This window comes from Rosa chinensis, chromosome 4 (genome assembly GCF_002994745.2).
Source record: "Rosa chinensis cultivar Old Blush chromosome 4, RchiOBHm-V2, whole genome shotgun sequence".
Taxonomy (NCBI): Eukaryota; Viridiplantae; Streptophyta; class Magnoliopsida; order Rosales; family Rosaceae; genus Rosa; species Rosa chinensis.
Genome location: NC_037091.1, coordinates 42,146,070 through 42,160,705, shown reverse-complemented (window position 1 = coordinate 42,160,705; position 14,636 = coordinate 42,146,070). Strand labels below are relative to the sequence as shown.

At 40.7% G+C, this 14,636-nt stretch overlaps 2 protein-coding genes across 2 annotated transcripts; both read right to left on the bottom strand.

Annotated features, from left to right (window-relative positions):
- Positions 1-544: 544 nt before the first annotated feature.
- Positions 545-1,808, bottom strand: LOC112199937 (2-hydroxyisoflavanone dehydratase). Its single transcript, XM_024340932.2, has one exon. It carries the CDS (start codon positions 1,614-1,616, stop codon positions 633-635), a length of 984 nt encoding a protein of 327 aa, XP_024196700.1. The 5' UTR covers positions 1,617-1,808; the 3' UTR covers positions 545-632.
- Positions 1,809-12,630: 10,822 nt separating this feature from the next.
- Positions 12,631-14,146, bottom strand: LOC112198504 (2-hydroxyisoflavanone dehydratase). Its single transcript, XM_024339639.2, has one exon. The coding sequence runs from the start codon at positions 14,048-14,050 to the stop codon at positions 12,821-12,823; it is 1,230 nt and encodes a 409-aa protein (XP_024195407.1). The 5' UTR covers positions 14,051-14,146; the 3' UTR covers positions 12,631-12,820.
- Between the last annotated feature and the right edge of the window lie 490 nt (positions 14,147-14,636).

The following is a 14,636-nucleotide window of genomic DNA, read 5'->3' as shown; positions in this document are numbered from 1 at the left end:
TAGCAACGGCGGCTCGGGGCTTGCCGGACTGAGGCCGGAGGCATCCCAGACCGTTCTGGGCAGTGATCGAGGTTGCAGGTTTCTGGGCAGCGACCACTGCAACTGCAAGTTTCTAGGTAGCGCTGCAACCTCACGCTGGCGACTCCACCCAACTGCAGACTGGTCCATCCAGCAAGCGGCGCCGCTCCGTCGCAGCCTGAGCAAAGCTGCAGCGTCGACGTCCGCACTTTAACGAAAGTGCAAACGCCCTCTTTGGAACGCCTCCGTATATCAAAGTTAGGCTGAGCTATATATATCTAGTTGTGGCTTTATGACAATGGAGCCCCCTTAACAAATTAATTAACATCATCGACCGACCTCTTGTTCATTGTTCTATATTTTTACAGATGCATGTCCTGATTGGCAAGGAGTAGACTTTATTATGAGTGTTGGATAGAAAGGGATAAACCCTAAACTCGAAAACGATTGTCTTGGCTCAAATTTGAAGAACCAATTAATGAGTCCAGCTTCAGAAAGGGAAAAACAGAAGAAGCAATAACGAACGTACAGAGTCTAATATCCATAATAATTTATTCAAGTGAAAGAAATAATTATACTCCATCCAACAGCTACACACATGATCACAAGATCTGCTACACGAGAAAAGAAGCTAATCTGTTGATCATTTTCTTAACATTCTGAGTCTCGGCCTCGCTCAATATATGAAAAGCGTGTTCCTCTCCTTCCACTTCAAACAACTCAACTTCTCCTTTAAACCCACTTCCCTTCACCAAATCATAATACCAAACTCCTCGATCCCTCAGCTCATCCTTGCTAGAAACACACACAAGCAGCTTAGAACACCCAAGCCCAGCCAGACTTGGAGCGCCCGGACCCGCCGGGTTCACCATCGGACTGTCAATCCCTCCCGGAGTCGACGGATTCAGAAAGCCCCAAACCATGCAAGGCACATAGTTCTTGAACTCCTCACCTTTCGGCTCCGACCCCAGTGGCTTGGAACTCAAAAAATAAGTGTGGGACATAAATGCCCCAACTAGTTTCACACTCGAGCTCTCAGTCCCTGCCTTCATTGCTATGTTATGTACAATGTTACCACCTGCACTGTCACCACCAATGTAAACTTTACCGAAATCACCGTAGTTGAGTAACCATGGCTCTTTGTTAGCAGCACCCACATCTTCATTTTCGGTATGCGAAGCAACCCATTGAAGAGCATCCCAGCAGTCTTGGTAACAAATGGGAATTGGGACTTCCGGGGCGAGTCTGTACTCGACTGAAACAGCAACGACTTGGGCTTTCGAGACCAGGCGGTTGAGGAAGCGGTGGTGATCAGACGAGAAGGCAGATTCAAAACAAAAGCCACCGCCGTGGAAGTAGACCAAAACCGGAAGCTTTTGGTTTTGGACATTTTGGTCTAGGGTTTGAGGGAGAAAAAGGCGAGCAGAGATTTTGGGGTTGTCTGAGATGATAATGTCTTTGGAGGAAACACCGGTTTCAGGGTCACGAGCAGATGGAGGCACATAAGGAGAGCCCATGAGGCGTTCGACTGTGCCATCTTTGTAGACTCTGATGAAAGGAAGGAACTCGGAGGCTATTTCTTTGGGGGTGGAAGCCATTGCAGAAGTAGTCAAGTGTGTGCATAGAGGTGTAGGGAGATCGATGGCTTTGATATATATATATATATATATATATATATATATATATATATATATATAGTGGTGGCTAGTATATATAAATATTATAAAACAAAGGATGGTTGAGATGTCATGGAGGAGGAGCCATGTTTGACAGTAATGCAAGGGTAGCAACGGCAAGTTGTCAACCATGCCGAGAGTAGCCGCCTGACCTCTTCTGTTTCCAAGTAAGTAATTTGTCAACCAAAGCTGGCACTGGGCCCTCAACCTAATTTCATGGTGGTTCTCATTATTTGAAGATTGTATTAGACCAAAAATTGCGTTTCAGCTGATATTGCATTAATGTGCTTTGTTTGTTAGTTTTCTCAAACAGAAATGACGTCTATGTTTTTGAAATTAAGAAATTCTCGCCAAAGGAACCCACAATATGCCAAAAAATCTCTAAATAGCATTAACACACCATCACTCATTTTTTCTCATCAATAATTTAATACCACACTTCAGCAAGAGTTCGGAAGATATTTTCACAAAAGAGAACCTATAGTAAATGCTACCAACCTATCACACATCAAAATAGTATTAACACACTTTCACACGTTTCTTCTCATCAGATACAGAAGATCAAAAGGAAAGATAGGTTACATTGCTTGGAAAGTTGACCCGTCTAAAGCCTATGGGCACCACTAAATATTTTACTTCTTCACTCTAACAAGAGTTTGTAAGAAATTCTAACAAAGGAAACCACAATCAATTCATGCAAACCTCTGAATAGCATTAAAACACTATCACACGTTTCTTCAATAATAATTTACTTCTTTACTTCAACAAGAGTTTGTAAGACGTCTCACGAAAGGAAATCCACAGTAAATACTAGCAAACCTTTAACTAGCATTAATTAACACACTATCACACTCACACGTTGCTTCTCATCAATAGTTCACTTCTTTTGTAATGACCGAGCCCAAAATTTAAACCAAAACATTTTTGCGAGTTGAATTTAAAATTTAAATACGAATGAAAGTAGGAAGAAAATTTGCTGTAATTAAAAAGGTAAAAAACATGTTCACAGCAAAACTAATTTAGCAATTAGATCCCAAAAGGATTCCAAGTGCTACTTACAAACAAAAATGCTTTTCTTTTACAAGAGCCGACCAAAATGAGAAAATACTACTCTCCACTACCCATAACCCGAACTCTTCTGAAACTGAAACTAAAAGAACATGCAAACACAAAGAACGAGGAATGAGCAAAAAGCACGCTCAGTAAATGATTCAAGTACTAAGCCAATAACATTATTCCCGAACATCACAACCACATGATTCAAAATCATAGCATCTTCACCTTCAACAAGAGTTCACCAATTGTAGCATACTATTTCTTTAGCTAACTTGAAAGAAATTAAAACCCTAAGGGCCACCTAGCTCCCTCCTTGCGACGCCATCAAGCTTTGATCTGCAACCTCCATTCTCCGGCGATGCTACAGGTCAGGGTAACATCTAGGTATGGAATTGTCGTGAGATTGTAAATTTTGAAACATAAAGAGCCCTCATAGACATTGTTTAAGCTCTCAAACCTAGCAAGGCGGCATCATCTTTCTTTCTAAAACCCTAGCAGAAAAAGACCTTATCAACGCTCACTAAGCGGTTAGGTTATAAAGATAACGTATGCTTCCTACAAGGAAGGTTTTCGCAAGGGTCGCACTACTATGGAACAACGACACTCTTGCAGCTCTCAAGTCTCACTCTCCTAACCACATCGATGTAATTGTTGGCAAACCAGAAGACAATAGCAAATGGAGGTTTACCAGAATTTATGACATTGCAGCAAGGGGTGGAAGGCATCGAACTTCGTCACTCATCAGAATCCTAGGAGCTGACAACTGCTATTTATCGTGACTTATAGCGGGACATTTCAACGAGGTTATGTCCAATAATGATAAGTCTGGAGGACCTAGGCGTGCTGCGTCAATGGTCACGTTTAGAAGAACCATGGCCGATTGTGGCCTCATTGATATGGGGTTTGTAGGCAGTCGCTTTACCTAGAGTAACAAGTTTACCCAAGAACGTCTTGATAGGGGCTTTTAGACTACACAATGGAGAGCTATGTTTCCTTATTGCAGTCATCACGCTAATTCCCACTGAATCAGATCACTGCTCTCTACTAATTGTAGTGAGTTCAGAAAATTTGCAATACAAGAAGGTTAAGAAACAGTTTCGATTTAAAGAGTATGTACTGGCATGAAAACTCTAATTATATATGGGCAGATTATAAAAAGAGCATGGGCTGCGCCTTCTACAGGAAATGCGCTTCATCAGTTGGCTTCAAAGATCAAAAACACAGGGAACAATCTCATGCAGTGTCATTCATTTGAGTTTGATCGACAATCAAAAGGCTGAATTACGTGTCATTCAAGAAAAACTAAATGGCATCATGAAATTACCCTTCTTCCCAAACAATATGAAGAACAAAGATTACTACATGTCAAACATAGTCAAATCTTGACTCAGCAGGAAAAGTGCTAGGGACAAAGATCAAGAGCTATTTGGCTTAAGGATGGTGATCGAAACTTTGCATTTTTTCATAGAAGGGCTAGTAACAGAAGAAACAGGAATCTAATCCGAGGTCTAAATGCAAGGCCAATGGCAATCGAAACCAGGTGAAATTCAGAGGTTGCTGATGACATACTTCATTGGGGGCTTTTCAACTAAAGTTACAAATCTTGAGGCACTTACACTACTTGAAGCCACATCAATGAAAGTCCTTGTATCATAAACTTCATCTATCTCTTCTCTTTTTGTTCTACTTTGTCTTTGGCTTTCTTTTCTCTATATATAGGCTCTTTCCATAAGTTAGAGCCAATGTCTCTCAAAATGAAAAGAGAAAAGAACTTCTCGACAAGAAACAAAACGAATAGGAAAGGAAAGAAAAGCAGTAAGTGTTAGCGTGAGTCATGGTGTAACATTAGGAATGGAATATATTGTAATTAGAGCGTAGTTAGTACTTACCTTTTCTATGTATAGAGACGTAAGTTAATTGTATTCATGTAATCCCCTTTATATACCTCCACTGTGAGATGAATAATATATCATAAATTCATTCTCTCAACCTTGTTCTATTTGACATGGTATCATAGTGGGTCTCTCTCCAATTGCGTCTCCAATTGTCATGGGCCCGAATTTGGGTTTCTTATATTGCCATCGAAAAATTCCGATTGGATTATTATCAAGTGTCCGATGTGGGCCTTGGATTGTTATATTGGCCAAGTCTCCAATATGAGACTTGTGTCCCAATTTTCAATGTAGGAATTGGATTGTTAATTAATTTCACTTGCAGACCTAGAGTTAGGTTGCACGTGAGGGGGCGTGTTGGAGAAGAAAAATCTCACATTGGAAAAGTGACAAATAAAATATAATTTATAAGTGGGTGGCTCTTACCCAATTGAACCAAGACCTTTTGTGATTAAAACCCAACACCTATCGGGTGGTTAAGTTGAGACAGTATCGATACAATGGTGGGCCACCGGCCACACTTGTCGCTGTTTAACAGTAAGGCCATAAGTATGTTTTCAAAGAATACTTGGTGCACATTGGGCTAGTCTGATCCCCGGTTACTAAGTACATACAAATCAAATGCTATTGTTAAAGATATTTTGATGAGCATCTCCGGCAATATTATCTGAAATTGTAGTATTTTGTTTAAAAATCTTCATCAAAGTTATTTTAGCCAACTATTTTTGAAAATTTGACAAAAAGGAAACTGTTGGGGTTGATATTTGAGAAAGACATATATCTTTGATAAAATTTATGTTTTAAGGGATCCATCAGAGCAGCAGTTACAATATAAGATTTTTTTTTTTTTTTGTATTTAATTTCTTAATGCAATAAACCACAACATAAGTTGCATAAGTCTCCCCTTTGTAAGTGGGAGGTTGTGAGTTCGACTCACAAAAATGACTAGTTGTTGATGTGATCAAAAAAAAAAAACCACATCATACTAAGGAACTTTTAACTTTGGGACTCCAAAGGTATCCTCCGAGACAACAATCTTTGGAGACACAAGTTTGTGTTTTATGTGAGACTGCAGTTGAAACAACTCTTCATATTTGTCGGGACTGCTGACATATACAAGATAAACGTTGATGGCTCATTTGACTTTGTTTCACGCAAGGGCAGTGTAGGTTTTGTGGTACGAGATCCTACTGGGAAGATGATAATGGGTGGGGGCAGGCCGCTTCAGGGACTGATTTCACCTGAGCATGCTAAGGCGGGGGCGTGCAAAATGGCTGTGCACTTTGCTGTGGAGCAGGCGTTACTGCCGGTAATAATTGAAACTGATTCTCAACTAGTGCAACGTCAACTGGCTATGTCATCCAACACAAATACATCTTTGCTGTTGGGACGTCTTTATGATGATATGAGTTCCATCTTAGAAAGCTATCCCAATTTGAGGATTACTCATGCTAGGCTATATGTCAATAAGGTTGCACATCTTATGGCACAACATGCTAGGTCTTCTACTTCAAGTTAGGAAAGTAATCAATTCGTATCTTCTATAATTGGAATGTTGTAATCTATTTATACTTGTAATCTCGTGTATATTCTGTACTCCTTGATTGTAGCTGACTTGTAGGAACAGTTGCCTTGTAGAGTAGGTCTCTCCTTGTATAACTATTCAATCGTGAATGAATGAAAGATTATTCCAGCCAAACTATCCTCTTTTCATGGTATCAGAGCAGGACTAAAATCATGTCTCTCTCTCTCTCTCTCTCTCGCAGCTGTGCTCTATCCTCTCATACAGTAGCGCCCTTCTTCAATCTCTAGAAGACAACCACTCAACGTGGCAGACGAACAAAAACTCTCTAATCCCTACTTCCTCCACCATTCAGATCATCCAGGTTTGGTTTTAATTTCCAAACCACTGAATGGAGATAATTATCCAACTTGGTTGCGAGCAATGACTATCGCTCTAAATGCCAAGAATAAGTTAGGCTTTGTCAATGGCACTATCAAGCCTCCTTCGGCAGAAACTCATCCAGATGATTATGATACATGGTCTCGATGCAATGACATGGTCCACTCATGGATTATTAATTCCATTGCTCCAGAGATCTCAGACAGTGTGATTTACTACACCACTGCACGTGAAGTTTGGGAAGACCTTCGTGAGCGTTTTTCTCAAAGTAATGCGCCTCGAATCTTTGAAATTCAACGAGAAATCGCCTATCATCGACAAGAACAACTTTCAGTTTCTGCTTACTACACCAAGTTGAAGACTTTATGGGATGAATTATCCTCCTACACAGATGCGTCTTCTTGTACCTGTGGAGCACAACATGACCGACAAAAGCTTATGCAATTTCTAATGGGTTTGAATGAGTCCTACAGTGCTGCCCGAGGACAGATCCTTCTCATGAATCTTCTTCCTTAAGCTAGACAAGCTTATGGATCTATTTGCCAAGTTGAAAAACAAAGGCATCTCAATGCGGCATATGCCACAGACTCAAGCACAAGTGCTGCCATGGCTGTCAGGAACAACTGATCAAATCAGTCTGCTCGACCAACACATCGCTCCTCTACCAATGATGGACGACATATTGATCCAGACCAGCGTCGTTTGGGCTCTTCCAAAGGCCGACCTAAATGCTCTTACTGTGGGGACATGGGACACTTTGTTGAAACTTGCTACAAATTAATTGGATATATCCACCTGGTCACCCAAAAGAGAGAACAAATCGTTCTAAGACTGATGGGAACCGAGGAAGAAATTCAGCAGCCAATCATGTCTCTGAGGGATTAACTAAAGATGACGTCAAGTCTGTGATATCAGGTGTTTCAGAGGCGCAACTTCGACAACTCTTGTCCATCCTCAGTGTCAAAGATGGAGGTGAAAATTCCCAAGCACATGCAGCAGTGGCTAAGCCAAAAACCCCACCAGGTTTGTCTAAAATTTCCTCTTGTCACTGGATCATTGATAGCGGCGCGATGGACCATATCTCTTCATCCTCAAAATTATTTTTACATGGGGGTAAAAGTTGTTCATTGCCTCCAGTATTGTTACCTAGTGGGGAGAAAGCCCATATTGCGGCCAAAGGATCATTGCCTCTAAATTCTACATATTATTTGCATGATGTGCTATGTGTGCCTACATTCAAAGTCGATTTAATGTCCGTTAGTCGACTAACAAGAGGCTTGAGCTGTTCAGTGACATTTTTCCCTTATTGGTGTGTTTTGCAAGATCTGGTTACGAAGAGGATGATTAGTTTGGGTAGGCAGCGTAATGGCCTATATTACTTGGTAGCACTAGCGACGAAGAAAACCTTGACCAACCGTCATTCTACCTCAAACAACCAGCCCGCTTGTAACCTCACCACCTCATCTACCAATCTCTGGCATAGTCGCTTAGGACATGTTTCTCCTTCTTGTTTAAGTTTCATTGCTAAGAACTTTTTGAATTTTTCTGTTAGTTCTAATAATGCTTGCCCTATATGTCCTTTGGCTAAGCAAAGTCGTTTACGTTTTGGGACTAGTTCAATTTCATCTAATAAACCGTTTGATCTTATTCATTGTGATATTTGGGGTCGTTATAAACACCCTTCCCTTTCTGGTGCCCATTATTTTCTCACCATCGTTGATGATTACACGCGCTTTACTTGGATGTTTTTGATGAGACACAAAGATGAAACGCAATCACTTTTGAAACATTTTTTTACTTTTGTGTCTACTCAATTCTCATCTTGCATTAGAACTTTTCGAAGTGATAATGGAGGAGAATTTCTTTCACTCCAATCTTTCTTCAAAGATCATGGTGTAATTTTTCAACATTCCTGTGTTTACACGCCTCAACAGAATGGGGTTGTGGAACGCAAACATTGTCACGTTTTACAAGTTGCACGTGCCTTGAAATTTCATGCTCAACTCCCTACTCAATTTTGGGGTGAATGTGTACTCTCTACAGTTCATATCATTAATTGTCTCCCAACTCCTCTTCTCTCTTTTCAAACTTCTTTTGAACGTCTTTATAATTAACCTCCTTCTTTTTCTCATCTTCGCACCATCGGTTGCTTAGCTTATGCTACTAATCCTCGTATCACACATAAATTCTCTCCTCGCGCCATTAAATGTGTTTTTATTGGTTATCCTGTTGGCCAAAAGGCTTATAAATTGTTTGATCTATCTACCCGCAGAATTTTCACCAGTAGAGATGTCGTTTTTCATGAAACATCCTTTCCATATGCTTCTATCAAGTCCAATACCAATTCTTCTTCTTTGGGCCCAAATTCTAGCCCTATTCCTTTCCCGCTCACTGACCCATCTCCCTTAGATGACCCTACCCATCAGTCTGACCACATATCTCCCATTGACCCCGAAATTGACCCTCATCTTCCTCCTTCTTCGACCGACACAGTCCCACCACCGTCACCAATTGAGATCCCATCCTCTGACACCACCGCCAGCCCACCCAGATCACCCGCATCGCCGGTGCCACCCACATCGCAGGTGCCAACCCCCGCGTCGCCTGGCCCCTTCCCAGACCAGCCTCTACCCGAGCCTGAACCACCCTCACCCGCGCCTCTTCGTCGCTCCAGCCGTATCACGGCGTCGCCGGTGAAATTCTGAGACTATGTCTACTCCCAGGTCACGCTGCCTTCCTTCGACCCGTCATCTTCTTTGTTTCCCGGTCCAACTAAAGGAACTCGTTATCCCTTCTCCAACTATGTCTCCTACCACCGCTATAAGCCCACCCACCGGTCTTTCATTGCACAAATCAGTCAAGCAATCGAGTCCAGTTCTTATTCCGAAGCGGTTGTTCATCCTGAGTGGCAGGAGGCGATGAGAGCTAAATTGCAGGCTTTCCAAGAAAATGGTACATGGACCTTCACTTCTCTCCCGGCCGGTAAGAAACCAATTGATTGTCGTTGGGTTTATAAAATCAAACACCGGTCTGATGGTACCATTGAGCGGTACAAAGCCCGATTAGTGGCCAAAGGAATCACGCAAATGGAGGGGGTTGATTATTAGGAAACTTTCTCTCCCACTGCCAAAATTATTTCTGTCCGATGTTTACTTGCCTTGGCAGCAGCCCGGGGATGGTCACTTCACCAACTGGATGTCAATAACGCTTTCTTACATGGCGACCTCCATGAGGAAATCTATATGTCTCCTCCACCAGGGCTTCAAAAACAGGGGGAGGAAAGATTGGTCTGCCGACTTCACAAGTCATTATATGGTCTGAAGCAGGCATCTTGTTAGTGGTTCGCAAAGTTCTCAGAGGCTATTCGATCTGCTGGTTACATACAATCCAGGGCTGACTACTCTTTATTCACCAAGAGACAAGGCAAGTCTTTTACTGCCCTCTTGATATATGTTGATGATATTTTGATTACGGGAAATGATTATGCAAGTATTGATGCACTCAAGCAATTTCTTCATCGTAATTTCCGTATTAAAGACCTTGGAGACTTAAAATATTTCCTTGGCATTGAGGTTTCTGCTTCAAAAAATGGAATTTTTATTTCTCAATGAAAATATGCATTAGAGATTATTAAGGATGCAGGGTTGATGGGCGCTGCCCCTGTTGACACACCTATGGAATGAGGATTGAAGTTATCTGACATGAGTGACTTGCTCAAAGATCCGGCTCGTTACAGAAGATTGGTTGGCAGATTAATATACCTTACTGTTTCAAGACCGGATATCACTTATTCAGTCCATGTATTAAGCAGATTCATGCATCAACCTCGAAAACTTCATATGGAGGCAGCTTTACGTGTTGTGCGTTACCTCAAAGGTGCACATGGTCAAGGTTTATTTTTCTCTTCACAGAGTGATCTCAGATTGCGTGCTTATTGTGATTCAGATTGGGCAGGGTGCCCCATTACTAGAAGATCAACCACAGGTTATTGTGTTTTTCTTGGTTCTTCGTTGGTTTCATGGAGATCAAAAAGACAGAAAACAATCTCGCTTTCTTCAGCTGAAGCGGAGTATCGTGCAATGACAGGTGCCTGCTGTGAATTAACGTGGCTTCGATACCTACTCAGAGACTTAGGAATATTACATCAAGAACCCGCCTTGCTATTTTGTGATAACAAGGCAGCGATGCACATTGCAGCGAATCCAGTTTTTCATGAGCGAACTCGTCATATTGAAATGGACTGCTACATCAGGGATAAAATCCAAGATGGTTCTGTTGTTACCAAGTTTGTCATTTCTGCTCATCAATTGGCGGATGTCCTCACTAAGGCCTTGGGAAAGGAAATATTCCTTCCTATGATTCACAAGTTGGGAGTTCGAGATATCCACTCTCCAACTTGAGGGGGAGTGTTAGGAAAGTAATCAATTCGTATCTTCTATAATTGGAATGTTGTAATCTATTTATACTTGTAATCTCTTGTATATTCTGTACTTGTAGGAACAGTTGCCTTGTAGAGTAGGTCTCTCCTTGTATAACTATTCAATCGTGAATGAATGAAAGATTATTCCAGCCAAACTATCCTCTTTTCATTTCAGAATGTTTTTATCTTTCTACTCCTCCTTTCCTTACAGCTGCCATTGCAGCTGAAGCTTTCTTGATGTAAGTTTTCTCCTTTCAATGAAGTTTGACCTCTTCTGCCTCAAAAAAGAAGAAGGAACTTTTAACTAGCTTTTTTTCCTGAAGTTTTAATTTCTTATTTTTCCTTGCTATCATTTGTATCATTCCTGCTTTTTTCCCCCCCTTCTTTTGGTAATCGGCAGAGAAAATAAACAAAATTTAATGTAAACACTGCACATCTTGGTGAAGGTGTTTTTCATTACTATACTAATACAAATTGCAGACAAAAACAGTATGTTTCAAGAAGAGTTTTTTGTATTCAATCATGATTCATTTATTCTGGTGTTGCATTTTAGTTTAACTTTAGCTCTGAAAATTCTGCCTCGATTATTTCCACATAAAGTTCACTTCTCCGTTACTTCAATTTCATTATTAGATTGTGGCCGGAAGAGCTGTAAGAAGGCTGATTTGCAGAGAAGAAATAGCAAGTCAACTGTAGTGGCCCTAAAGAACATTCGTCAGTTGTACTTACTACCCATATCGTTGGGAGAATGACTAAAGTATGTCAAATTTTCTCATAGATATTATAATTTATGTAATATTTACCACTTCGAGGAGTGATGTTATCACTTTCGACAACTCATGTAAAATCATCATTAAGATGAGTGAGGTATATATATTATGTTCTTGTTTGAGTGAGTAAGTCCTAAAAGTTGTAATAGAACGTATGTCATATGTTGACATACTGTAGAATTTTGCATATAATGTGTATTAATTATTTGTGATTCCATAAACCTTGTGATAGTGAAGTGGTAGCACTCATATGCTCTGGATAATTTTTTCAGCAAATTGTTGTCAATGTACTGTATGTATATATAATTCTCAATAATTCGTTTAATATTCTTTGCTGACATGAAGAAATATTGTTATGTGCTTCATTCTTTCATCATGGGACTATGGGAGTTGTTCAATAGTTCTCTGTGTTTAAATTCAAAGATCTGATTGATGTCTTGTAAAACTCTGCTGTCTAATTATCCCCTTTTAACAAATACTGGTAAAACTCAAACACAACTTCAAGCCTTGAGGACCTGAATAGAGATGATAATTACAAACCACTTGTCAGTTAATTCCCTTGACTCAGTAGTAGATGTGCTTTCACTTAGTAGTTGAAATATACATGAGTTACGTTGGTTCCAACACACACACACACACTACATTGGTCCCAATCTTGTTCAAAAGGAAAACATCAATCTGCACCCTCCAGGAACTCTAAAAAATTGCAAGCAGCTTCAATTCTTAGTCATTTTAGTACTGTTCATGTAAACCATATCCACAAAGAACGGAATATGGTGCAGATCTATAACTTTCATTTCGCTCCCCAATATTGGTCACACTAGAATTATGCGTTAGCGGCTTATTCTTCATCTACTGGCTTCCACTTTCATCAAATATATGTATCAAACAAGAATTCAATAAAGTTTTAGTTTCAATAATTCAATATCATAGACTCATAGTAGTACATTACAAGTATACAACCACATGCAAAGGATTGGGTTTTGGATAAACCCCTGCAAGGGATGAAACCCACTGCAAATTAACCAATCACAAGTTGAGTTCTCAGCAGCCATAAAACTCGACGAGAACAGAGAAGATGCATTTCACTTGAGGAGGAAATCAGCCAACTTTTTTGTCAATTCCTTAGCATTCCGAGTCTCAAATTTCAAAATATGAAATGCATGATCCTCTCCTTCCACTTCAACCAACTCTGCTTCACCTTCAAACCCACTTCTTTTCACTGCCTCATAGTAACCCACACCTCTATGCCTCAGCTCATCGTTCTCAGAAACACTAACAAGCACCCTTGAACACCCAAGTCCAGCCAAGCTTGGTGCTTCTGGAGCAACAGGATTGATCATTGGATTATCAATCCCACCAGGGGCTGAAGGGTACGCCATGTCCCAAACCAAACAAGCCAAATCCTTCTCAGGCTCTTCACAAGGGTCTCCCTCAATTGGCTTGGAGCCCCAAAAAAAAGGGTGTGTAAGAAAGACACCCAACAAGTTTATACCATTAGGCAATCCTTCTTTCCCAACTCTCATTGCCACATTATGAGCAATGTTGGCTCCTGCACTATCACCACCCAGAAATAACCGATTCGGGTCGCCGTGACTGATCAACCAGGGCTCTTCATTGATGCCATTATCAGCAAAATGCAAGGCAACCCAATTCAGTGCAGCCCAGCTATCGTCATATGCAATGGGGAGAGAGTGCTCAGGAGCCATTCTGTACTCGACTGACACAGCAACAACTTTGGCTTGGGACACCAAGCTGTTGAGAAACCTGTGGTGATCAAAAGAGAAGGCAGATTCGACGCAGAAAGCCCCACCATGGTAGTAAACCAAAATGGGTATTTTCTTGTGAGGCTCATTGAGTTTTGGGAGGAAGAGTCTGGCAGAAATCAAAGGATTTTGTGAAATTGTGATGTCATTTGATGACACTCCTGAATCTGGGTCATCAAGTGTTGGGGGTACATATGGGGAGCCCATGAGTCGTTCAACAGAGCCGTCTTTGTAGATTCTGAGAAATGGGAGAAGCTCTGTGTCTATCTCCTTGGGAACGGAATCGATAGTCTCACTGCGACTGCATTGGTGATGAGTTTGGAGAAGAAATTTGTTTCTGGGGTTTGAAGAGATGGGGTCACATATGGTGAGCCCATGACTCTGCGATCTTTGAAGACTGTGATAAGAGGAAGGAACTCTGAGGCGGTTTCTTTGGTAGTGGAAGCCATTAGAGAAGACAGAGAGAAGTTTTTCAAGTATAGGATAATGGATTGGTGCACGAATGGTCTTTGTTGATATGCCTAGAAAGGAAGAAGCGTTTGACATCATTTTTTGCCCTTTTCTCGATCTGATTTTTCAAGGAAGAGAGGAGTCATTCTCGACACTGGGTAACCAAGTCTCAAAATTTTAGCCAGGCTACTTGGTACCTATTACAAATATGGCAGGGTGACACGGTTTTGTGGAACTCTTAGAAAGAGACATTTGCTGAACGCAATACCACCCTATCTATTGAGTGAAATTAGGAGGGAGTAAACTAATAAGCTACTTACCAAAGATTGAAACATCTGCTATATATATATATATATATATATATATATATATATATATATATATAAAAGTAAAATGACAATTGAAATTTGTCTACTCATTTCATTCATAACCCCTTTATATAGAGATAAGATTACAACGGAAATATCAATTACATTGATGATACTAAATGCTGATTGAGCTGTGATTTGTAATTGCTTGATTCCCTCTTCGTCTGTTTCTTTGACGAAGACACATAATGTGTTTTTCCTTCAACACTCCCCCTTGTGCCAAGTCAAAGATGAAATGGTGCATGAGTTGTTGCCTCACTAAAATCCTTGTCAAGTAACAATAAAAACCCTGTGGGACAAAAATAAAACTTGGTCGA

Bases quoted from the DNA above. Each gene is read 5' to 3' on its own strand.
- LOC112198504 (XM_024339639.2), bottom strand. From the start codon at position 14,050: ATGATGTCAAACGCTTCTTCCTTTCTAGGCATATCAACAAAGACCATT.
- LOC112199937 (XM_024340932.2), bottom strand. From the start codon at position 1,616: ATGGCTTCCACCCCCAAAGAAATAGCCTCCGAGTTCCTTCCTTTCATC.